The 25,488-nt window shown below is 40.0% G+C and overlaps 2 protein-coding genes across 4 annotated transcripts; both read left to right on the top strand.

Annotated features, from left to right (window-relative positions):
* The first annotated feature begins 886 nt into the window (after positions 1–886).
* hnf4a (hepatocyte nuclear factor 4, alpha) lies at positions 887–12,151 on the top strand. Its single transcript, XM_036533807.1, has 10 exons — positions 887–1,066; positions 3,986–4,160; positions 4,690–4,784; positions 6,148–6,254; positions 6,621–6,776; positions 8,297–8,384; positions 8,977–9,129; positions 9,432–9,668; positions 10,144–10,266; positions 11,027–12,151. Exons 1-10 carry the CDS (start codon positions 952–954, stop codon positions 11,167–11,169), a joined length of 1,392 nt encoding a protein of 463 aa, XP_036389700.1. The 5' UTR covers positions 887–951; the 3' UTR covers positions 11,170–12,151.
* Positions 12,152–13,391: 1,240 nt separating this feature from the next.
* On the top strand, positions 13,392–25,061 carry ttpal (tocopherol (alpha) transfer protein-like). Of its 3 annotated transcripts, XM_036534034.1 has the most exons (6): positions 13,392–13,488; positions 14,563–14,664; positions 16,527–16,985; positions 17,578–17,771; positions 18,148–18,258; positions 23,071–25,061. In XM_036534034.1, the coding sequence occupies exons 3-6, from the start codon at positions 16,544–16,546 to the stop codon at positions 23,347–23,349; spliced, it is 1,026 nt and encodes a 341-aa protein (XP_036389927.1). In that variant the 5' UTR covers positions 13,392–13,488; positions 14,563–14,664; positions 16,527–16,543; the 3' UTR covers positions 23,350–25,061. The 3 variants fall into 3 exon arrangements, with proteins under 3 accessions (XP_036389927.1, XP_036389929.1, XP_036389930.1); XM_036534036.1 differs by lacking the exon at positions 14,563–14,664; XM_036534037.1 differs by lacking the exons at positions 13,392–13,488; positions 14,563–14,664 and adding an exon at positions 15,390–15,572.
* Positions 25,062–25,488: the final 427 nt, after the last annotated feature.

Here is a 25,488-nt window from a genome sequence, read left to right as displayed (position 1 = left end):
AACTTTGGCACCTTCATGAGGGATGATCTGAGAGATACCTGGGCAGCCTGTGATGGACGCCCAATGCCACCATTCACTAAACAGGCTTTTGGTGAGACGTACGCAGTTTTAATCTGCTGGCAGGTTCATTCCTGTGCGGCTGGATCAAGGTGGCGTTTGTGTCACGTGTGCGTAGAGCAGTGTAGAACAATGAGCTCTTTGAAACAAACCCAACACTTCTCCTAACACGGAGAGTTCTGAAATTCTTTCATTGCTTTTGTTTCCAATGAGCAGGAATTAGCCTAGGTTCAATATGAAATTACACTAGAAAAATAAAGCGATGGGCACCACCGAACTTCAGCTGTCTGAAACACACGCCCAGGTGAAGGCACGATCCTTTTGCCCTCTGCTTCATCAGGGCATGTGTCATCAGGTTTTCAGGTGAGCCTGAGAACGGGCCAGCCTCACGGGATCTTGTCAGAAATAGAAAGGAGAGAAAATGTCAGTGGAGACTCATTCGTCACTCTGACAGCTGGTTGAAACTGGCGACAGAGACTACAGTAATGACTAATCACACCTCCTGATTTGGCCAGGCGTTAGGAGTTTTATGGTTCTCGTTATGGTTCTCTTGTTGATGAGGCAGAGGGGGAGCCTCTGTCAGGCTGTCTTTGTGAAAAACAGCCCTGATTCACCACTGGGGGTGGCTGGCTAAACATTAACTTGTCAGCCGCCCCACACCTCCCTGGGATATCAGCCTGGGAGGAAGAGCGGCCTGCCACTCAGCCACAGGCTCCGCCCTCCCCCCACTCCTCTCTACAGTGGAGGGGAATGTCCTCATCACTCACTGTGGGGTGGTCAGCATCAGGAAGGTAGGGCTTGGCCAAAAAGGGGGGGGATGGTTCAGTGCATGGGGGGGTGGGGCACACTGAGACTGACAGACTAGTCGGTTCCCTCAGCGTCTGGTGTCTGAGAATGCGTTTGTCCAAAGCCCTGGCAGACATGGAGATGGCAGACTACAGCGAGGCCCTGGACCCGGCGTACACAACGCTGGAGTTCGAAAACATGCAAGTGCTCGCTATGGGCACAGGTGAGTCACCTGCCGAGGAGCCAGCTTTGAACTTTGAGATCTGTGTTCGTCATCTCAAAGTCTGTGTTGAGTGCAGTCGATAGTCCTCAGTTTTTGCGTTATCGTGCAGCTCTGATAGGGTCACACCAGTGCCACGGTGTGCAGTGGTGTGCGTGCATTCTCTGGCTGGACATAACATCATCCCTTCATGTGATTCACTTGGGACAGTTGTCAGAATGGAATGATTTATATGTGCATTTGTGTGTATATATATATATATATATATATATATACATACATACAAATTATATTGAATTTGAAGATGCCATTTGATTGTAGATTTAAGAGCCTTGGCATTTTTGAAAAATTAGTCAATTGTGACCACTCATGTTGTCATGGATAAACACAGGAAAGTCAGTCACAGAATTTCGTGACAGCAGTAAAGTAAACAGGAATGGGAAAGGTGTTGTGAAAATGTTGTGCTAGTTTCTTTCCAATGTTCTCTGACTGTTAGTGCTTGCTTTTTGTGGCTACTTCTATTGTTGGGAAACGCATTTCAAAAAGAATCATCAAGGAGAAATGATAATAAATTCAGAATGTAATTACATTTTTTCATTTCTGTCAAACAAACTTACTTCAAATTCGAACATGAATTATTATACAGACTTCATCTTTTAGGTGCTGTGTCTGTGGCGATTGTTATGGTCAATATGATAAGCTTAAAACTAACTTCGAATGACAAACAGAACAATGACATCCTGTAAAATTAGGGAGATTGATTTAAAGAACCTCACTGATGACTTGACCAAACAAAGGGAGTCTGTCTCTATTGATTGTCTCAGAAGTAATCAACTCTATGTCTTGTAGATCATGTTTATCATGTTTATCTTACCTGGAATCAAGTACCTCAGATTTGCCTTGTACTGACCCGACAAGCTGTGTCTCTAATATGTAGGAGTGCTCTTTCCTTTGATCAGCTTGAATGCAATTAGTTTGTCATTAATATAATCACAGTTGCGACTGACACCTTTTTAAAAGGAGTCAACTTGCTGATAATCGCGGGAACTCTTGTCAAGACAAACAATAAGGCATCATTTGCCACTGTATTAGTGAGTTTATACTCATATTCTACAATCTTGCCAAATAATCAAATATAAAGGCATGAGGGTACAACATCATCATTGCCATGTGACAAACAGCAGCTGGACTGGAACGTACCCCATTGTACATGGAACACAGAGTAACCAATCATGTTCCTCAGCTGTGCCAAGTAAAGTACAAACCATTTGAATGAGATCAAGCTGATGATGAAACACAACCTAAGCCACCTTGTTTAGGGCAGGAATCACTGAACTGACACCACAAACCATGACTGTTGACTGTCAAAAGTGGGGAGTGCATGATTTCTGTTCTCTTTGCTTTCATTTAGTTTTTCATATCTGTCCCCTAGGCCAAGCTTTTTTGTTAAGTTTTCATACCTACCAGGCCATTTGGTGATGAGTTCAGGAACCACTGAACCGGTGATGTTGTGTAATAAACCAAAAAATACAAGCAAACAAACAGAAATCATAACTGCTGCTTAAATTTTTGGTTAAGGATGTTGCATGTTTTGTGAGTTAATTTAGGGATACCTTGCACATCTTCATGAAAATTCTCTGTTAAAACTAATTCTTCAGTGCTCAAATTTTTTTGTGCTCAAGTGGGAGCCAGTAATCAGGTTATTAATTTTCTACCTCTTGATAGCCTACAAAATGCTCAGGAATACATCATCTCCAGGTGTTTCAGTTCCATGTGACCTTTCCTCCATATCCACCCTTCCAGCGCTTTACCAGGAGTCAATCCCGTCCATCACTGCCTGATGGCAAAAGGATGATCACTGTTTGAAATGTTCTGTTCAATTGAAGGGGAACTCCACCAACCTGATAACAAGTGACGTCCCACAAAAACTTGATAACCCACAAAAATTGATTTTTGGGAAGCTTTTGTTTTTGTTTTTGTAAGTCTAATGGAATCCAACAAACAATGATTGTCATGTGTACAAGGATTTCGAAATGGGGCATATTACAAATAAACAAATTTGGGTTTGTGTCAGATATTCCTCATCTGATGTGCTGTCAGCATGAGGCTATGAAGAACTCAATAATAACATAGTACCAATAATAACATTTTACTTAAGGGGTCATATAGGCCTTTATATATCATTAATGAACTTCTAGCATGTGCACCCAGGTCCTGAAAGCACAAGCATGTACTACAATACAACAAGAAAAGATCCTTCCATATGACTTATATAGATCATCTGAGGGTCATTTGCAACCATTATTTAGTGATAGAGCGATACCCCTAGGGCAAATACTGCATACACTTTACACAGGATTTCTCTTGGGAATTTATCCCACAAGTGGTAGCACTAATGAATTTCTTCAATGAAATTCATAAGTAGCTGTAATGTATCAAGGACACTGAATGCCACTAATGTGAAATACCATATAGCATCTAGTGCACAGAGACAGTTTATGTCAGCTGTAATAAATTTTTTCAAATATTTATGCATGGTCATAGATACATTTTCTGTGTAAAAGTGTATGAATGGCAAGTTAACAAATACTGTTATTAGGTCAAATGTACTTAATAAGGAATTATGCACATCTACATGAACCCCTTCAACTGTAGAGTCGCAGACAAAACATCAAAATTTTTATTTGGGTCCCCATTTAGATGGTTCTTATGAGTTACACTTTTCCCTCCAGGTCTTGCTTTCACTGCATTTGTTGAGAAATGTTGCATTAGAAGAGCCTATAGATGGCTTGGTTAATTGTTTGTGTCAGTACAGGTATGTTAAACTGCAGTGATTGAAATTGTGTCCGAGTAGATTATTGCTGCATGCATTAAGATCAGCCCAAGGTGTATCTCATGTCTGGCTCCCCTGTGTGATTTCAGACTCCTCGCCCGCGGAAAGTGCCAACATGAACTCGGGCAACCCCCTGGGGGCGGGCACCCTGTGTGCCATTTGTGGAGACCGGGCCACAGGGAAGCACTATGGGGCGTCCAGCTGTGACGGCTGCAAGGGCTTCTTCCGACGCAGTGTTCGTAAAAACCATATGTATTCCTGCAGGTAAGGGCCCTGACAGTGGGAGCCAATCAAATTACACTCAGGGGGTACATTTTGAGGATTTAGATTTCTGAAAGTAGGACAGTGCGATACAGACTAAATATCAGGCTTTGATTAAAGAAGAGTAAGAATCTCTTTTGAGTGACTCAATGTGAAGTATACTGCACTTGAGAACAAAAATCCCAACCAGTTCCTTTGCCTGGGTTTGCAACACAAAAAGGGAACTTGTAAAACAAACAGTGACAATAAAAAATGGCCACTTTGAGAGGAGCCGTTGATCACTGCAAAACCGTCAGCAGTTTCCATTATTTTCAAACTCTATAAATACATCATATATACGTTATGGTAAAAAAGGCAGTTAAATGACAGGTGTGATTGGAAGGTAAAACTACATACTTGTTCTTGGTTTAAGTCAAAAAACCATCCAGGGTTCCCAATTGAGAATAATTTCAGTGGTGTTCTGATCCAATCCTGCCCCAGTGTTCTTTTAATACATCTGTTTGTTAACATTTCTCTCAATGATCCTCAACAGGTTCAACAGGCAGTGTATAGTGGACAAAGACAAGAGGAATCAGTGTCGATACTGTAGACTGAAGAAGTGCTTTAGAGCAGGCATGAAAAAAGAAGGTATTCATTAATTTACTCATTTGTCTGGCAAGATTTCTTTAAGAAACAATTCATCACCTGACAAAACATGAACAAAAGTATATGACTAAATATTTGAAAATGAAACCCAGGGAAAGTGTTTACTGGGATGTACAGTACATTGCCAAGCATGCAGTCTAGCACACAATCTTTAAAAGGCTGTGAATTCTTGGTCAACCAAACACTCTCCCTGGGTTTTATTGGCACAATGAACACTGTTAGATGCCTGTGAAACTAGCATCTGTTCTATTGCAAGAATATGAAGCCCCATTAATTTGATTCCAAGTGAAAACAGTAATGTAATTGCAGCTTCCTGAATGACATTGGTGAGAGAAGACAGTGTTCTAGCATATTAGGTATAACGGGGGACGCCTCACGTTATCAGTCAATCACAATCGGAGTGGGGGAGGGGCCGGACAGTGGAGGAATGTGATTGGAGGAACCCCTGTGGCCGTGTTGCAAGAGCTAGGTAGTACTTTGTTAATGTTCACTCCAGTGTGCATTAAAGTCTATGACCAGCTTCTGCTGAGCAAACATTTCTAAAGCATCATAACTGAACGTTGATAAACACCACAACCTTGAGAGCTCTTTTTTTCCTGAAGGGTCAACACTAATTTTCCCCTTTTCAGTCATCAAAATTGTGAGAGGATGTTTTTCATTTGAAAGGGATGATTTTGAAAGAAAATGACATTAGCTGGATTCTCCCTACTTCCTTATTTTGGGAGGTTTTTTACTGCATTGCATTTTATTGTTTTATGAGGGTCACACAGAAAGCAATACCCCACATGTAGAAAAAAATTTCCATGGATCATACTTGTGGAGCTGTAATATTTAACTTCATGTACTGTAAGGTAAATGTAACAAACACATGTGCTAGTTCTAAACGTAAGACAGACGTTCAATGTAAGCACTTCATCCTTACAAATAATGAAGTGAGCATTCTTGACAGCTAATACAGTAATTCAACACAAGACTTCAGGCGGGTGTGTGAAGGCTGGGGTGGGGGTGGGGCGTGATTTAGCAGCAGGCTTGCACATATTGAGTGTATATCAATGTAAATATATAAGTGATAAATAATAAATGCAAATATTTAAAACCTACTGATTTTTAAAGTACTTATACTACTTTACACTGAAAACATCTTAATTTCTGTTGAAGTTAATTACACAAAGTTAAGGAGAAATCATCGTAGTGGTTAGACTGAATTCCTCCTTAAGTATCAGATTGCTTCTATACAGTTTGTTTGAAATAGTGGCTATGACTCCATCAGTGAGATCTGGGCATTATGTGAAATAATTATTCTGAAGTGCCTATGCTGGATGGTTTTCTTCATTTTCCTCCATAGCTGTTCAGAATGAGAGAGACAGAATCAGCACCAGGAGGTCCAGTTACGAGGACAGCAGCTTACCCTCCATTAATGCACTCATCCAGGCAGATGTTCTGTCCAGACAGGTATGTGTATCACTACAAAATAACCAGGAATGTCTCACCATTAGCTTACCTTGTGTATTTTAATGACAAGCAGCAATCTGGTAGGGTTGATTCCAGGCCTATGTATTTTTGTTTCTTATGATCTTTTCCTGGCTGTGCAATTTAAAAAATGGAAGCACAACACAAATTATTTTCAATTTTAAGCACTTCATGCACATGTTTCTACGTCATGCACAGAATCAGAAACCTACACCTGTAACTTGTAACAGAGACCATACTCATATGTAAGGTCTGCACTACTGCCTTTGTGAGTCTCCAGAGCATTGTCATAGTTCAATCAGCCCGTCACAGTGAAGTGTTGCTGTTGGGGTTTCCATGGTGTTGCAGATCTCCTCTCCCATTCCTGTCATGAATGGTGACATAAGAGCGAAGAAAATCGCCAACATAACAGACGTTTGTGAGTCCATGAAGCAGCAGCTGCTGGTCCTGGTGGAGTGGGCCAAGTACATCCCTGCATTCTGTGACCTTGCTCTGGATGACCAGGTGAGACCAGCAGGTGCAATGCAGGCACGCAGGCAGGAAGACACTTATTGTGAAGACATGAGACACTACAGCTATAAAGGCAAAGATATGTCATAAATGGGGCAGGATCCACTAGTGGGGCAGTGTTCTCTCTATTATGAGCCAGTTCAGCTCCTTCCCAAAGAGCTTAAATGAATATCCAATTAACCATACTTATTAAGCAAATGAACACATGCAATTTGAAGATAAAAGACCTATAACTTTTCAGAGACCTAGCCTTGTGCTTATGAAGCTATTTTCAGCCAAGTTTGTGAGAGGGTATGATAAAAAGAGGTTATTTTCCCCAGCATGGTCATGAATCCTTAAGCAGAAACTAAAACTCTCCTTTGACTGCAACCATCAGCATCTGTGTAGCACACTCTGACCACAGGAAATGTTGCTGGTCTTTGACGGTCTGATGGTCTCAAGCATGCGTGGTTAATATAGTTTGATGTCTCGAGTTAGAATTTGATGAGCTGGTTGGAAAATTACACCTGTCCCGGAGTCATTCGAAATCATTAACGCCTTGATAAACAGGGCTTGGTAACTGATTTGTGGTCAGTGAATTAATGAGGGAGCACATGGCTTGATCCTCGGTGTGAGAATCTCTGAACCACTCTCCGACCCTAAGGTACTTAGACCTCCTCCACTATAGGACTGCATACGTCTCTCTGCTGAATGTTGAATCTACATAATACTCAAACAATCTCTTCACAGGATTATCATGCTTCCTGTCGATATAAGTGAGAAAATGTACAGTATATCTGTCAAAGCCACCAGCTGAAAATAAATCACTCATCGGCGGGAACAAAAATGCACCATTTGTGTTAGAAAGAGCAGCAGTAACCCTCCTTTAAAGGATAACTCATCGACCCCTGTTAAACATATTAACCAATGGCAAAGACCTGCACAAGAAAGGAAATCCTGGTTTTCAGTAAAACTATTAGTTCATACTTTGTGCCTGAGGGTGACATGTAAGATTGCTGAATTGCATGTACTGAATATCTGGCTTGTTAAACACCTGAGCAACTCTTTGAGGACATTAATTGTGCAGATGCTTATCACTTCTCATATGTTATCATGGTACAACATGTGTTTGACTTCAATTTGGGCTTATCTGGATTCATTACATTTGCATTACACATGTATTAGTGCTCTTCAAGAATGTGACATTTCAACAATATGTGTACAACATACAACATATAACAATTTACACCCAGGCAAAGTGTTTAGTCAGCTGACTGCATATATACCTAGTAGAATTACTTTGCAAGGCAGATGTATAAACACATGGCATGTTCAACCAAGCATATTTCCTTTTATAAGTCTTATACAACAAAGCTGCTGTTGAATGGTTTTAGTGGAATAGTCTTATAAAGCAAGGCTGCTATTGGAAGGCTCAATGAAAGAATAAAGCAAGACTGCCGTTGGAGGGCTCAGTGAAAGAGTCTTATAAAGCAAGGCTGCTATTGGAGGGCTTAGCAGTTGTTCATTTCTTACAGGTGGCCCTACTGCGAGCTCATGCTGGTGAGCACCTTCTCCTGGGAGCTGCTAAACGGTCTATGCTCTATAAAGACATCTTGCTATTAGGTAAGAATCTCTGTCTTCACCTTAAGTGTTTGCAATAGTAGTAATATGCACTATAAATGCATTGTAGGGAATGTAATGGTTTACTCAGAAAAGAAAGCCTCTAAAAAGGCCAAAATGTTATTGGATCTTCCTTGAACTTAGACTAACATGGTAAAATCAGGGTGCCTGCAGTGTAATTTCACTGGACGACCTTGTTGAGGACTGTGTCATCATCTGTCCTGCAAGTGAAAAGCCTTGGTTATGGTATATTTACCTTTGTTACAGTATAAGACTGAAGAGCAAGAATATTCATATTATTAGTCATCACTGAGAAATTGTGATTGCACTGATGTTATTTTTTCCATAACACCCGTCTTGATTTGGTCACACTTAAATTTTTCATCTATATAAGGTATGGAATATCTGGTATGGATTCACCTCATTCCCTTCTCATATACCATTAATTATGTTGGCCCATCTCTTTTCCACATCTCCTACCTGAGTTCTTTCGAAGGAAATGGTTGGCTGCCAAACACACTGCATTTAGTAAGCTCTGATTAGCTAGTCCCTGCCTGTTTATCTCAGGTGTGACTGTGTTCTCCATTTGTTCCAGGAAATGACCACATAATTCCTCGTAACTGTCCCGAGCTGGAGGTGAGCCGCGTAGCTGTGCGGATTCTGGATGAGCTGGTGCTGCCCTTTCAGGAACTTCAGATAGATGACAATGAATATGCCTGCTTGAAAGCCATTGTTTTCTTTGACCCAGGTACTGATAACCACTCTCAAATGACAACCATATTCACTGGTATGGAATCTTTAAGAATGACCTGGAAAAATGTCACTCTGACCAGAGTGCCAACTATTTTCTTGTGTGTTTCATGCAGAAGTCATTTGCTCATTTTTAAAGTTTGTTTTCTTGGGTATTAATTCTAGCTGCCCCATGGCCTAGATATTGTCATTTTGTGTGTGTCAGAAATCCTGTTGTGGCTTTCCATTCCAATGAAAAATGATGCCAGTCACTAACCTCCGGTTTCCTAACTGATCACCTGCTTTGCCCCATTATCCTAGATGCCAAAGGTCTGAGTGACCCTGGCAAGATCAAACGCATGCGCTACCAGGTGCAGGTCAGCCTGGAGGACTACATCAATGACCGACAGTATGACTCACGGGGACGCTTCGGTGAGCTGCTGCTGCTGCTGCCCACCCTGCAGAGCATCACCTGGCAGATGATTGAGCAGATCCAGTTCGTCAAGCTGTTTGGCATGGCCAAGATTGACAACCTGCTGCAGGAGATGCTGCTGGGAGGTGAGCTCGCATGCCAGCACTCAGGCCTCCATTCAGCGTCACAGCACAGTCAATGTACAGTACACACAAACAGCTAACAGATGTACTGATGGGATGTTGTGAAGATGGTTACCCGAGAACCCATTTTGAATCATCATTAAGATGGATTTATCTGCATACTATTCCATTTTGTTTTCATTTTGATCCTTACACTAGAGTGCTCAGGAAGAGGCAGATAAGAAGTCGAGCTGTGCACAAACATGTTTTCTCCTCACCAAAACATGCATAATCTGGAGCCTCTGGATGACACACTCCACAACAGATTCAGAAGGAGCATTTTGACTAAAGCACCATGAACAATGTGTAGTTTATGTTAAAAAAGGGTTGGTTAGATATGCATTCTATACAAAAATTCTGCCCTTCTTTAAAAGGCGACAAACATTTCTGAATTTGACTTGTTGTTATGCATATTAAGATGGTGTGCTTGTTGTCCCAGGCTCTGCCAACGAGACTCCTCATGCACCTCATACTTTGCACCCACATCTGGTCCAGGAGCACCTGAGCAACAATGTGATTGTGGCCAGCAACATGCCAACTCCAATCCACAACGGCCAGATGTGTGAGTACCTGAACCACGTTTTCAGTCTAACACCTACTGCATGTACAGTATTAGACTGTACTGTATATAAAGTCTAATTCTCTTTAGGATCCTCTGTGTCAGTAAATCCAACAGTAATGATGCGGTTTGCTGAGTCCCATCCACGTCAGTGTGGCAGAGTTAGGTTGCTGAACGCCCGACAGTCTTGGCAGAATAATCTCCTTCAGGTTCAGAGAGTCTAATCAGGCTTATTTTGTGGAAGAAAGCTTCTGTTATTCTTTCTAAACATTTCTAATGCCTTTGGAAATGTAACTACAATTCTTACAGTATTTCACATTTCTGTTCCAAAGGTATTTCTGTACCTTAAAATTTAAAGGGAATGTTGAACCGAATCGGCAGTATTACTGAAAATGTATAACATTGAATGCAGGCTAAAAACAACCACTGTGTAAGAATTCCAAATGGCATCATGTATCAGGTATACCTGGTCTTAGAAGGTACTGAGGTGGTTCTGTGAGAAAATAACACAGAAGGGAAGCCAAAAAATTGTAAATGAGCTTTGTTAGAGCCATCAGATTGGTGTGTGTTCATGGTCCGCTACATCAGCTCGACATATTCCCATAGGGTTAATTTTGAAACGCTGACTTTTTTTGTCTTAACTTCAAGCTCCAGTTAGATACAAATGATAAAACTACTGAGGATTGTACACTGGATGGCCCCAGATGGCTTTTAAGTAGCTGAATAGATGCTTGTACTAACCAAATTTCTTTCCTGCCTGCAGCCACTCCCGAAACCCCAATCCCTTCACCTCCAGCATCCTCCAGTTCTGAACACTACAAGCTGGCCCAGGGTGTCATCGCCACCGTCCCCAAACAACCCAGTGCCATCCCTCAACCCACCATCACAAAGCAGGAGGCCATCTAACACCAGTCCTGCCTACATCACAACTTAACATTATGTCTAATTTAATCTACTGCTATATTTTTATTCTTAAACATAGCCACAGTAGGGTGCTGTGCAAGTCAGGCAAGATATATAGTTATTGTACAGATGCTAAAAGGGTAAGAGAAAAAAGTAAAGCCAGAATAGATGTATTTATGTGTTATCACTGCAACTTAGAGATAGAGACCTCGTTCAGATTTGCAGGAGCTAGATTTTTCCCATTTATTAGAACATTATGGTTGGGTGTATGGTCATCAGCTAATTTGTGATCTGATTCTGAAACATGTGATGACAGAAAAATGAACAGAAATCAAACAGCAGCAAATGTGATACTTGGCCTTGCCTAGTTTTAAAGAGATGGCTGTGTACTGTAATTGTCCCTCAAAGATGATGAGGACATCGGGTGAAGCCATTGAAACTATGAATATGTTATGTTTTCATTGCTGTATATCACTCAGGAGTGTACAATATGTGACAGTAAATTCTATACAAGACAAGGTTATCAGCTTATATACCTGACCTCATTCATGAGCAATGTGACACATATTGTTTTTGTTAATTACCTTATATATTTTAGTCACTGTTTATGGGACTCACATATATACTGTATACATACTGTATCTTGTTTAATCATATACAAAATCTAAGAATGTTACAACTAGAAGTGCATCTGAGGCATTTTGTTTGTGTTATTACACAGTATTTTTAGTTTTTTTAATTCACATGATAGGCTATGAAGTCAGATTGATTGAATTTTGCAGTATTTGTAAAATATGTTGCTTCTGTATAAGACATACCATGCATTACAAATGTCCTGGTGTTTTGAAGTCCTGTGGGTAGCTCTTCAGCTATGATGATGCAGATCAACACTTTTTTACCCCTCCCTATATGCGTGAATTGCTCTGACTTAAAATTCAAACATCGATTCTCTTCTAGAGATTTTACAAAAATATTTCACTCAGAATTTCACACTGTATATTTTTTGCTATATTTTAAGTCGTATTAAACAGAAAAATGTCTTATTTTGTATGTATAATGAATTTAGTATTCAACAACATTAGCATTCATATTCACAAAAAAGATGCACATTACTGTACATAAGAAAGTTCAAAATTCATGCATTTTCTAAATCTCATTTCCTATTGTAATAGATTTTTTGAAAAACTACTTTAGGACTACAAACAGTCTTAATGTAAAGTAAAACCAACAAAAAATCAATCAGTGTATCTGCCTTGCATTCTTTGCAACTACAGCAAACAAATATCAGCTTTTTTGGAAACATTTTCTCTTCCTATGTGTATTCAATTTAAAAAAAGAGGCAGATGTTCTTAGGGTATTTTTTTCTTCATGTTTAAACATGCTGTGGTAATTCAAAAGATAAAGGTTATTTTTTATCTTGTTTGTACATAGAATATTATTGCCTTTAGGGTATATGATTGTTTGATGGCCAGAAAAAGTGCCTTATACATTCAACACTGCCTTCCTCTGCAAAGATGGATTGTTTGAACTTGCAATGTGAAATTGAAATAAATGTCAAGGTTTTATTTTTACATGATATGGTGTTGTTCCTTCTTTAAATAACATTTTGAAATTATTTAACGGCAGAGAGCAACATAAGGTAAGCATGAGAATTTCAAATATGGTTAATAACAGCTGTTGGATGCAGGCCACATATATTCATATTGGGTTATTGCAGATACCAAGCAAATCTTCATTGTGAATGAAGCACTACAGTGCGGTGTGTGATGAAAAAACCTTTTACTCAAATTTTACCCATACCTTTCACTGTCTGGGTTCAACAGGCTAGCTCTGCCCTTTTCTCTGAATAGGATCACTTAAATTTCTAACTTAAATTGTCTATATTAACTACATCAACTAAAGCCTACACAAATGTTAAGAGCAAAAGATATGAAGAAATTCAGTTACACTAGAGCCAATTTCTCTACAGTTGTTCACTGTGGATTTTTATGAGTGATACAAGTATGCAATTTGGTAGGATCAGACTGGAAACCTAGACAAAATGTTCAGAGCAAATCCCTGAAAACTTGGCATTCTGTGATGTGACAACAGAAAAGAACACTGAATGCTAATATTTATTTCAGAAGACCCCATGCTGTTATCTTTCAAAGTTGCTTGAGCAACGCTTGTTTGCAGAGTAAATATTGGGCATCCACCAAAGTTAGAGACATTTGTAAATGGTTGAACTCAGTGAAGGATCAAAGAAGAAAGTTGCTATAGGCCACCCCTTAAGTTCAGGTGTTTTGAGGAGAATCTGCCCTGATTTGAAGTGCTGGACCACAGGTACGGCAATGCTTGCATTAGAATTGTTCTGAACAACACAAAGCTGATCAAAATGTATGAAGGTATTAAGAATGAATGGGTAACAGAGAAAGTCATGAAGGCTTTAAGAATTTTCTTCTGTGCTCTTTGACCTATATTTGATAAGCCTATAGAATACGCATTGCGTGTAGCCATGTTATGTCAGTCATTGATTGAAAATGTTCACCTGATGTATCTTTCCTGTGCAAAAATCCATAGTTTGAAACATCAACACTTTTGCAGGACTGCCAATGTTAGGTGACAGTGGATCAAAGAAAAGTACTTAATTCATATCATTATGTTTTTCAACCAGACTTAAATGACAATTAAAGTAAATTAGGTAGAGTGGCAATGTTTTGTAGCTTAGATTTAATTCTGAACTGTATTTGGGTTTTAAAATGCCCTAAATCTGTGTTTTAGGTGTAACCAACCTTACTTTTTCCTAGAGTGCGACCAAATATACAGCTGCTCCTACTACCCAAACATGCATTTCTAGTCAACTTTAGCCGTATCTACAGAACCATTTGTGATTCAGTGACACCTTTGGTTATTTTCAAAAATAATATCCTTGCTACTGTATAGATTTGCCATTGCAATTGACCAAAATGCTTCTTGGGTTTATTATTTTATTATAGCTCAGCCAATTCACTTTGCCCTCCATATTTTCCAGTTAAATAAATCAATTCAAAAAATCAATGAATCTCCACAGGGTCTGTACAGTAAATGCAGTTCAGCTGTCTCGCTCAACTACAAAGTTTGATCTTCACTCAAGGAATATTCAAAAATGAATTAACAGAAAAACTGATGTTGTTAAACACATTTGTTATCTCAGGAAGTGAAATATTGATTTTTGACTTTGTGTAATGGAAAAAAAAAACGTAATCAACAGCTCAGTAAGTGGCAACTCACAGAAACCTGACATTTTAAGCCAGCTGGCATGTTGTCTGGTCTAACTGGGCTCTGGCATGTCTTTCTGTTGGCAGTGGTTAAATAGAGCCTGTAATAAAGCACACTGAACTTAAGAACAAAATGTTTCTTTTTTTCTTTCTTTCACAGACCAGTCAGCTATAAATGCAGAGCAGCATGGAAAGTAAAGTAGGCTATCATAAACATTTAGAGGCATACGTGGCAGAGCATAGTCAAGGATTTTACTGTATGGTGGGTATTGCTTAAGATTGATAATAATGTCATAAAATAATTACAGATTGCTTATAGAGAAATGAGGTCTTGGTTTCAATGGTTTTAGATAATTTTCTTGTGTTTCTTTTTTCCTTAAAAAAGATAACTTTAGGATTTACACTACACACACAATTTTTACTGTACACTATATGCACAATTTATACTGAGTATTGTAGAAGGATGGTGTCTTTCTTATAAAATTTGTGTCAACAGTGCATTGTATTGCAGGGTTCTGAAGGGACAAGGCAGGCTCGCAGCAAAAATATCATGAATTTGACAGCTAAGTTATCCTGGCTGTTCCATTTTCTGTTTGGACAAATGTAAGATTTGTGAACATTCTGGCAAAACAAATCTCTAAGTAAACAAACAAAAATTTTAAAAATAATAATAATAAAAAATAAAGTGTGCACATAGTACATGTACAAGATAGTAATGTACGGCGCAATAAAACATCAAGCATTTAGTTATCCACACCAATTATTACTTGAAGCAGACGAAAACACCTAATTCGTAAAGATCTCCTGATCTCCCCTAGCACTCAGCGGTGTGACGATAGCACCATCTGTCCACAGATGAAAGTACAACACACTTGATGCAAGGTGGCTAATGCAGTGACTACCGGTATGTCCGGTCACCGTAGGCCCTCATTAACACATTGGTTACTTACAGAACTATTATTAATTAATCACTATATATATATATATATATATATATACATACATATATATATATATACAAATGTCAAGTCTGAATCCACAACAAATAACACGAATATAATTTTCCATCAATAACATACAACGCATGACGCATATTGTCACATGATACAGAGTAGCCATAGAGGAGCTGCTGGCATCTGCGGTACCCGGAACTGAAGATTGCAGGGGCAGGTCGGTTTATGATTGTGTTATCGAGCTTTGACGGCGTTTTCTTGCGATTGCTTGTCCTTTACAGGCAGATCTGTTGGTTTTATTTTGGTTGCAAGTGTGTGGCAAAATGCAACGTGAGTTGATATCCTGGCAGACTAATCAAAAAGCAAGTCAGTAAGCTAGCGTAGTCGGCTAGCTAGCTTGCTGTGTATAGTCGCAACAAGCACTGCAGCTTCAAAGAGCTCGCTAGCTAGACATACGTCTGAATAGGTAGCGTAAATCAAAACAAGCTTGCCAGCAAGAGAGCGTATCAGCGAGACCAGGCTAAAACGTGCTTAGTAGCTAGCCGAATACTGTAATTCATTTTGAACTGCTTGGTGCTAATTTTCTAGACATGCGAACACGAGTTAGCTAATTAAAACGATTCACCATTATTTTCTTTTTAATTAAAATGAAATGCATCCAGCTAGCAGTATTGTCTAGCTAGCTGTAAACAACAAGGTGCAAATTTGCTGCCTAACAGCTGATTTGTTATTTACCCCTGAAATTTTTCAACCCGGTCAGAAGTGATCTGTGAGAAACATGTGTTAACGTTTGTTTGCTAGATCTAGGAGAAAGCTAAGGTAGGCATTGCGAGACGAGGTAGTTGTTAATTGTTACTCCTGTTTTTATAATGGAGTTACTTCAGGAAATAGTATGAGCAAGTGAGATGTTAAATTTGTCATTTTTTTGTTTTTACTTTTCTACCTGAAATAAATTTAAATAATGGCTTATTATGAGCGACAATATTATTGCGATAATTAAGGAAAATGGCAGTACATTGAAACAGGCAAGATTCTTTCTGTTAGATCTTAACAGCAGTACACGATGTGTTTTTAGCTTTGCTCTTCATTTAGAATCATATAATTAGGTCTCTCACTCATACAAGATGTGTTGTTGCCATTGAATGGTATAAAATACCTGTTTCTGGGGCAGTGAACTACAGGTAGCCCATGGCAGAGGAAAATGGCCTTCTTGATGTCGGACCTCTGGAGGAGTCAGCAGCAGCGACAGGATTCCCGCCTGCTCCCCCTCCCATCTACACCTGCACTTTGACCCCCGAGCTGGTGGCCAAGGCGCGGGAGGAGCTGCAGGAGAAGCCCGAGTGGCGGCTCCGCGACGTCCAGGCGCTGCGGGACATGGTCCTGAAGGACCAGCCCAACCTGAGGACCAGGCTGGATGACGCCTTCCTCCTGAGGTTCCTCCGCGCGCGGAAGTTCGACTATGACCGGGCACTCCAGCTGCTCCTGAACTACCACGCCAGCCGGCGTGCCTGGCCCGAGGTCTTCCACGACCTGCGACCATCGACGGTCAAGCACGTGCTGGACCTAGGCTTCTTGACCGTCCTGCCTCACCCAGACCCCCACGGTCGCTACATCCTGTGCCTACGACCTGGTCAGTTTCTTAGTCTTTACAGGACTGGGGATGACATACTACTATTCAGACTTTTTAATCTGATCAGATATTAGCCATGATGTTTGTCAGAGGTGTATTGCTGATATGGAGATACCCAGAAAGTGTACCTTTGATTGACTTTTACACATACCATGATTTTGTCATGATTTATTTTCCTTCAGTTATCAAGAACAGTGTACAGTTCAGAGCTATGATTCAGGGATGTCGTTTTTTTGAAGATTGTCTGAAAGAGAGGCGTTGATTCCTGAGTTCCATGGATGGAATGGGTTGTTCTCTGCTGTCCTCTACAGGCCAGTAATGAAATCACAACCATCTGAGGGCAGTTGACATGTACTGTATACAGTGATGTCAAGACAACACCTGAAGCAACATTATGCCCCCAAATTTTGTTATATTGTTACTAGAGTTTGGCAGAAGCTAATTTTCCCTGGCAGTTCTTAAGTAGATACCAATATGCATGTATAGTGGGTGTCACTAGGAAAGTAGAGTCCATTAGCAATCCAAGAGAATATATGTTTATTAATTACATGTTGGGATCCCTTTGCCTTTCTCTATGATGAATTTCCAATAGGAAAGTGGAAGCCGAATGATTACCCGTTTGTAGACAATATCCGGGCCATATATCTGACTTTGGAGAAGCTGATTCAGCCAGAGGAGACCCAGGTAAATGGAATTGTCATCCTGGCGGACTACTCTGGGGTGGGCTTGTCCCAGGCCTCCAGTCTGGGCCCTTTCCTAGCCAAGAAAGTCGTGGGGATCCTTCAGGTAAGTCACATTTGACATGTACCTTTTCTGGGCTTAAGTATTTAATTTACAGTAGTGTTTCAATGAGATAGGAGGACTAAAGGGCAGGAGATGAGCCATCCATATACTTTGAAAATGAGTGAGTCTTTCATTAAAATTGATTTTTCCCTATTCCTTAAAAGTGAATATGTACATTAACCTGTGGTGGGCTGGAACAACTTACATAAGTTGTGATTTTTGTGGTGGACATCTCCTGTGGCTAACCTAGATGAGGACCTTCAGATGTGGAAGCCTCTTAAGAGGCAGTAAATATTGATGCATTTTAGAAAGTCTTAATGGTATACAGGCACTGTATCATTTTATGCCCCTCTTAACAGTGATTTGTGTTTTGTTACAGGATGGGTTTCCCATTAGGATCAAGGCTGTCAACATTATAAATGAACCTCGGATTTTCAAAGGGATATTTGCCATCATTAAGCCTTTCCTGAAGGAAAAGATGGCAGAGAGGGTGAGTGATCAGCTCAGGTTGCACCTCCATAAGTGCCATAAAGTCACAGCCGTAAATTTCTATGAAACCAGTCGAGAGTCTGGATTTTCTTTTTGTAGTTGTGTGTAATTTGTTTTCAGTATGCTTTCCTGGAAACATTTAGGCATTAAATCGTACCTTGCACACATTGTTATACTATAATAATAATTCAGTAATTCAAGGCTAGAGTCATGCTAATTGAAACATGCTTCATCATTCACTTTGAGTGAATGTGAATATGAATATTTTGCAGGTTTTTTAAAGTTTTTGTTTACTACCAAGTCCAAGACCTTGGGAAGAAATGGAAAAATGCTACCACATACTTAAATGTACCACTCAAAGTAAAGGAGGAAATCTTTGAAATGTGGTTGAATTAAGGCTCTTGAGTAATTAACTTTAAATCGTTGTGGTCATTGACATTTTTTTTATTTAACCTTTATTTCACCAGGTTTGTCCCATTGAGATTAAAATCTCTTTTACAATAGAGACCTGGCCAAGAAAAGCAGCACACCAAGTTTCAAGCAAAACAAAAATTACATAAGCATTAAAAATACACAAAAAGACAAAGGACAAGTAGAAAGTGCAAAGTGCTACAAGTGCAAAAGCAATCAATTTTCAGCTAAAAACATTTGCAATTCCCAATAGACTCTGTTTCCCAACTCTTAACTGTAGCTTTAAATTCACTGAGCGTGACCAAGTCCTGAAGTTTTAACTCTTTTTGCAGGCTATTCCAGGCATAGGGTGCAGAATACATATACATTAGTCCAGTGCCTGCAATGGAATTAACAAAATGATTGAAGAGTTGAGGGATATTGTATCAGTAGGGATGCACTTGTCTCTTTGAATGGGATCTTGTGGTGTGCTTAGTGTTTGTGGTAGCACTCTAGAGGAAGTAAATTCCAGAAGTTGCTTTTATAGGTTTTATGGGCTCTATGTTCACTTTAGTCTGAGGCAAGTATGTTGCTCTTAAGGATAATTGCTTGGTAACTTGATTTTACTCTTGTATGCTTATGTTGCCTTGGTGATGTCTTCCAGCTTGATGCCTCTTTATTGTAATGCAAACTAGAAGTCTTCACTAGTTGAACTGACCTGAGCAGGTTTTTGGGTCTGAAATTGTTACAGCTTTTTTTGGGTCAGTGTGAAAATTGCTGTCAGCTGATGTGCTAAGCATGTGTCCATGCTGTAGTGTGGAGTAGGGTACAAAAAACATAACAAAGGAAGTCAAAGCTAAATTTGAGATTAAATAGTTCCTTGAAGAAAGACTGGGACAGTAAACCACTTCTGTATTGTTGGATATGCTTTTGGTCATTGTTGATGGAGACACAAGAAAGATTGGTGCTGTAAAATACAGTGAATGTGAAAAACCTTCATTTTTTGCAACGTTTTGCTTGTTTTGTTTAATTATTATTTTCATATTTAACAAGCAATGCTGGGCGGTATAACTAAAAATTTGCATCACGGTATTTTTTAAGATTCTGGCGGTTTCACGGTATATCACGGTATTTTTTTTTTTTTTTTTTTTTTTTTTGCATGACTGGGCCTTTATATAGGTTTGTGGCTTATTCTACTGTCAGGAGTACATAGAATATAAAAACATTTAAATTTCATCATGTATATAATGAAGGCTTTGATTACTATAGGGTTTGCTTGGCCCCACAAAATGACACAATATACACTATATGGACAAAAGTATTCGGACGCCTGACCATTACATTGTAATGACATTGTATTCAAATACATGTACTTTAACATGGAGTTGGTCCCCCTTTTGCAGCTATAACAGCTTCCACTCTTCTTGGAAGGCTTTCCACAAGATTTTGGAGTGTTTCTGTGGGAATTTGTGCCCATTCATTCTGTAGAGCATTTATGAGGTCAGGCACTGATGTTGGATGAGACGGCCTGCCTCGCAATCTCCGTTCCAGTTCATCCCAAAGGTGCTCGATGGGGTTGAGGTCAGGGCTCTGTGCGGGCCAGTCAAGTTCTTCCACACCGAACTCATCAAACCATTTGATGAGTCCTTGCTTTGTGCACTGGGGCACAGTCATGTTGGAATAGAAAAGGGCCTTCCCCAAACTGTTGCCACAAAGTTGGAAGCATAGCATTGTCCAAAATGTCTTGGTATGCTGAAGCATTAAGGTTGCCCTTCACTGGAGATAAGGGGCCTAGCCCAAACCCTGAAAATCAGGTGTGGCCAAATACTTACATTTACATTTATTTATTTAGCAGACGTTTTTATCCAAAGCGACTTACAGAAGTGCATACAGCAAGTATAGCGACAGTACGGGGACAGGATGTGTACAGTTCCACAACGAGACAGTTCTCAGCTGAGAGCAAGGTCTGTTTGAGGACACAGTACTATTAGATTTGTACAATTACAGCCTATAGGGCAACTAATACGATACACTTTGAAACGGCAAACTTCAACAACTTCAAACGGCGCAATGAGCGTCAGGGTAAAGGCGGCAACAAGAAACAATTTAAAAAGCACAATTTAAAAAGCACAGCAATTTCCGACAGCACTGATTGGGGGGGGGGGCAGCAGCAATTGTGTGCTGGGTCAATCCAGGTAGAGTCTGAAGAGGTGCGTCTTCAGGCCCCGTCTGAAGGAATGGGGTGAAGAAGCTGTCCGTAGCGAGACAGGGAGTTCGTTCCACCACTGGGGAGCGATGTATGTGAAACGCCGATGTCTGGCAGAACGAGCACCTCCTGCCTTGACCATGCAAGGAGCGAGGCGTCCAGTTGCTGCTGAGCGCAGGGGTCGGGCTGGTGTGTAGGGCTGGATGAGTTCTTGGAGGTAGGCAGGGGCTGTCCTGTTGATTGCAGAGAAGGCGTGGGTCAGGGTCTTGAATCTGATCCTGGCAGCGACAGGAAGCCAATGGAGGGATTTCAGCAGGGGAGTAACATGGGAGAATTTGGGGAGGTTGAAGATCAGTCGGGCAGCTGCATTCTGGATGAGTTGGAGAGGCTGGGTGGTGCAGGCTGGGAGGCCTGCGAGGAGAGCGTTGCAGTAGTCCAGTCGAGGGAGAACTGTGGCCTGGATAAGGAGCTGCGTCGCGTATGTTGTCAGGAACGGACGAATCCTCCTGATGTTGTGGAGGAGGAATCGGCAGGCTCATGACGTGCGAGCAATGTACTCCTTGAAGTCCAGGTTACTGTCGAGGATGATGCCCAAGCTCTTTGCTGACTGAGAGGATGGTATTGTGGTGCCATCGACGGTGATGGAGAGGTCATGCAGCGTAGTAAAAACAGAACTTAAAGTTGTTGGCATATGTATTTTTTTAACATTGCTTCCTTTTCAAAAACAAAATATTTTAAGATAGTTCTATAAACTATAACTGCAGTCACAGCTCCTCTCTTGGGCACAAGTTCTTCTGGTGCATCTCCGGTCTCACTTTCTTCATCGTCCATCTCTGTTTTCTGTTCTTTAATCTACCATAGTGACGGAGCTTCTCCCAGCTGTTAACAGACTGTTATGCTACCTGGCTAGTTTGGTGGTGTAATTTTGTAAATGCAAAATTATTAGTGTTACACAGTGGTGGCTGGTGAGCTGGAAACAGGGAAAGCGGAAACACTACCTTTAAATCTATCATTACTTTCAACCTGTTCCCTTTTATCCTCCTTGATTAACAATAAAACAAATAATTCAGAGAATACTCGACACCAATCCTGTAATTAGAATAAATGATTATGCTCGCGAAACACTGCAGATGGAATATGTGTGCTATTGTGAAAGCAACAGCATGAAATTGTTTAATTAACAAGGATGGAAATTTGAATAATTAAGTGGCAAATAATCTCAAAGCTTTCTCTTAAATGTTTCACATTATAGCTTTCTTCTGTTACAAAATTCAAATTACAAAACGGAGCTAAAGTTAGTTAAATTGATTTAAATTACTGAGAATAAACTTTTAGGTTAGGTTGAGTGTTATGAACAATAACATTTAGAAAACAGACCTCACAAAATCTGTTTTGTGTCGCGAGCATTTAATGTAATTTAAATCGATAAATGCCGTCCTTGTTAATTAAACAGTCTCACGTTGTAGCTTTCGCAAGCACACAAACACAAATTTCATGAATGCTTTCACTGTTAAGGCATGGTGCACAGCAGTTTTCAGTGACACACGTTCGTTCATTCGTATGTAATCCTTTACTTTGGCACTGACAAAGTCACGTCACGATTAGTTCAAACAGAGCTTAGTTGCGTAAGCTTACCAACAACGCGCTCATCTAACCTAAGTAAAATATTGGCTATGCTACGGTATAGCGGTATATGAATGATGGATGAACTGGTATACCGCCCAGCACTATTATCAAGTCAACTCAGCTCTTGCCAAATATGTTTACATGCTGATAGTTCATTAAATTTATCTTATCTATTGTGTATGAAAAATCATCTAGAGTTTATTCTGATATACTGCAAAGAGTTAGTCCATTTAGCTATGTTTGTTGAAACTTTTCCTTTTAAAAAAAGCAGATATGTTTGTTTGAAAAAAATTAGCTCTACTAAATGTTCTGCCAGTGTGTTTCTAAAAGGTTTTTTGATCAGTGTTTAAAACAGTAATATCTCTTATATCTAACTTTCTGAGCATAGGGCTAGGGTGTAATTGTTTGGGCTTGTGAAGACCTTTAATTATATGTGCTTTGCACCTCAGTTACTATTATTCTGGTTGTTTACATTTAATGTGTCATATCCTGCTAGCCTGTAAATTGCTTGGATAAGTGCACCTGTCAAATAGATGATTAGTAGGCATAATAATGATCAGAACAGTAACTCCCCCATGTGTTTTCACACAGTTCATTCTTCACGGATCAGACCTGAGCTCTCTGCACCGCAACATCCCGCGCTCCGTGCTGCCGGAGGAGTACGGAGGAGTGGCCGGCCGGCTGGACACGTCCACCTGGTCCAGGACGCTGCTGGACTCTGAGGTGGAGTTTGTGGTGGAGTTCTGCCAGCCCGACCCTCTAGAGGGCGTCGTTCTCCCTGACTCCATGCTGTTTGAAGGGGAGCAGCCTGGCCCGCAGAGCGAGGACTCCTACAGAGGGCTGCGCTCACAGCTCTACTACTGTTACTGACCCTGGCTGTCAGCTGCTACTCTACTTGCATACCGTTTCGTTCAAAACATCTGCTTTTCTCTTCTTTTAATTTAAGCTGTTGGGTGAGGTTGTCAAAAAAGGGATCTAGGGCTCAATTTGTTGGCCTTCCTCAAGAAAGTGTTGTGAGGTAACTTGCTGAATTGTGTCAACAGGGGTCTCACCACCAGAAAACACTTGGGGCAGCTAAGCATAGTGTAATTGCGCAGCTTTGGGGTGTGGTAATAAGCAGCTACGAGGTGATTCCAGCAGTGTTCACAGAGGGGAATTCTTATTTTACACCATTGTGCTTTCGGGATGATTTTTATTCTAGATTTTGATGCCATATTAACACTATACAGTGATTTTAATGCCAATTAAACGCTATGTTGAGGAGCATGGAGAGGAGCATGGTGCATTCCAGAATGTGGGGAGGTCAGTTTTACATCAGTGTTGTTGCCACATCAGCTTACATCTTCAGATTGTGCTCTTTTTCATTGCTATGTTTTTTTTTTCCTTCTACAGTTTATGTTTGCCTCAAGGAGTTGTTTGCCTTAAATAATCTGCCTTGCTCCCGACTCTACAGTACAGTATGTATGAGGTCATTTCATAGGATTCGGTATCTAGGCCATTTCAAATGACTCTGCACGGAAGATTAATTGCCTGTTACCAATTCTCTTGAAAAATAATAGCTGCTTTGTACCATAACTCTATGAACATTCTCTTAGAAAAATGCTACTCCAAAGCAATATTAGTGTACAGTTTTGTCCTCAGGACATGTTTGAATATTTTACTCTAATTTTTTTGTGTTAAAATGCAGGGTATTGTGTAAAGATATTGCTACGGTTTGCTTGTGTGTTAGTTTATATTGATTACCCATAATGTAGTGGATAGTGAAACTGGGTATTGGTTACAGTGGTTTCATGCAGAGACGATCACATTTCACATCATTTTTCTTAACTGCTAAAGAAAATCAGAACGCCACAGCCAGCATCATATTAAATGCTAATCATTGTATTGTAAGGACTGTATTGTAATGGGAACCATGGTTTTAAAATGTACTTCGAACTGTGTAGAACTGCTAGGATATTTATACCAACTGTAAAGGCCTTGTTTAAGTAACTAGCCTTTAGACCAGCATGAGTCCACATAAAAAGACATGATTTTCATATATACTGGCATCTGCCTTATACCTTTTACCCCTTTGCTCTACTCTAGCAATAGACCAGCTGCCAGTATACGTATATGCACATTTTTTTCTCATGTAGAATAACGTATATAGAAGTAAACCTACATAGTGATAGGAAGATTTTAAGGGAGACATTTAAAATCTGAAAAAGATCATAAGCATTTTCCAGGCAATCTTACTTAATGTCTTTAATAGTAGCACAGATTGGTCATTATGATATGTCATTATACTGCACTTTGTTTCCTCATGTCACTGTTTGCCAAATATGACTCAGAGCCATGTAGAGATTAGACTGTTTTACCATGTTGTATATATTGTGTATACAGCTAAAATTGTATTAATTTCACTCATTGTATGATAGTAGATTTCATAGTTACTATTTTTTTTATTATTATTTTTACTTTGAAGAATCTTCATTTTATTTCTGTAATTGAGCCAACTGTGTGTCTTGTAAAGATTTTAATCATGGCTCTAGTGTGACTGGAAAGACAAGAGCATATTGATAGATAAATAGATCAGCAGATAATAAAGCAAATTAAAAAGGAAATGTCCCCAGAATCATTTTTTCCTATCATAAGTGTGCTCACATGTTTATAATTAATAAGTGAATCCAGTGCTCTATGAAAACATATGTGGTTTGCTTCATGGACACATTATAAGCCCCCTTTAAAGTCATTCCTTCACATCACTGATCAGTATACAAAACTCCTCTCTGCTTTCTGGGTCTGTCTTTCCTATAATGGCAGCTGTGCACGCCTCTCCGATGTGTGAGATAGCAATTTGTACAACACGGGACACTCCTGTGTCCGAGAGAAGCCCTTATGTATTATGATTATATAGAACCATTCACCATAGAACTAGACATTCTATCTCTTCTTATACAGACTTAAGAAATTCTCACAAGATTTCACAATGCTTATGATTTGATTTAGTACTAAGGAATAACTGCCTCA

This window comes from Megalops cyprinoides, chromosome 7 (assembly GCF_013368585.1).
Source record: "Megalops cyprinoides isolate fMegCyp1 chromosome 7, fMegCyp1.pri, whole genome shotgun sequence".
NCBI classification, from domain to species: Eukaryota; Metazoa; Chordata; class Actinopteri; order Elopiformes; family Megalopidae; genus Megalops; species Megalops cyprinoides.
The sequence above is the reverse complement of the archived record's forward strand: the minus strand, read 5'-3'. Positions and strand labels throughout refer to the sequence as shown.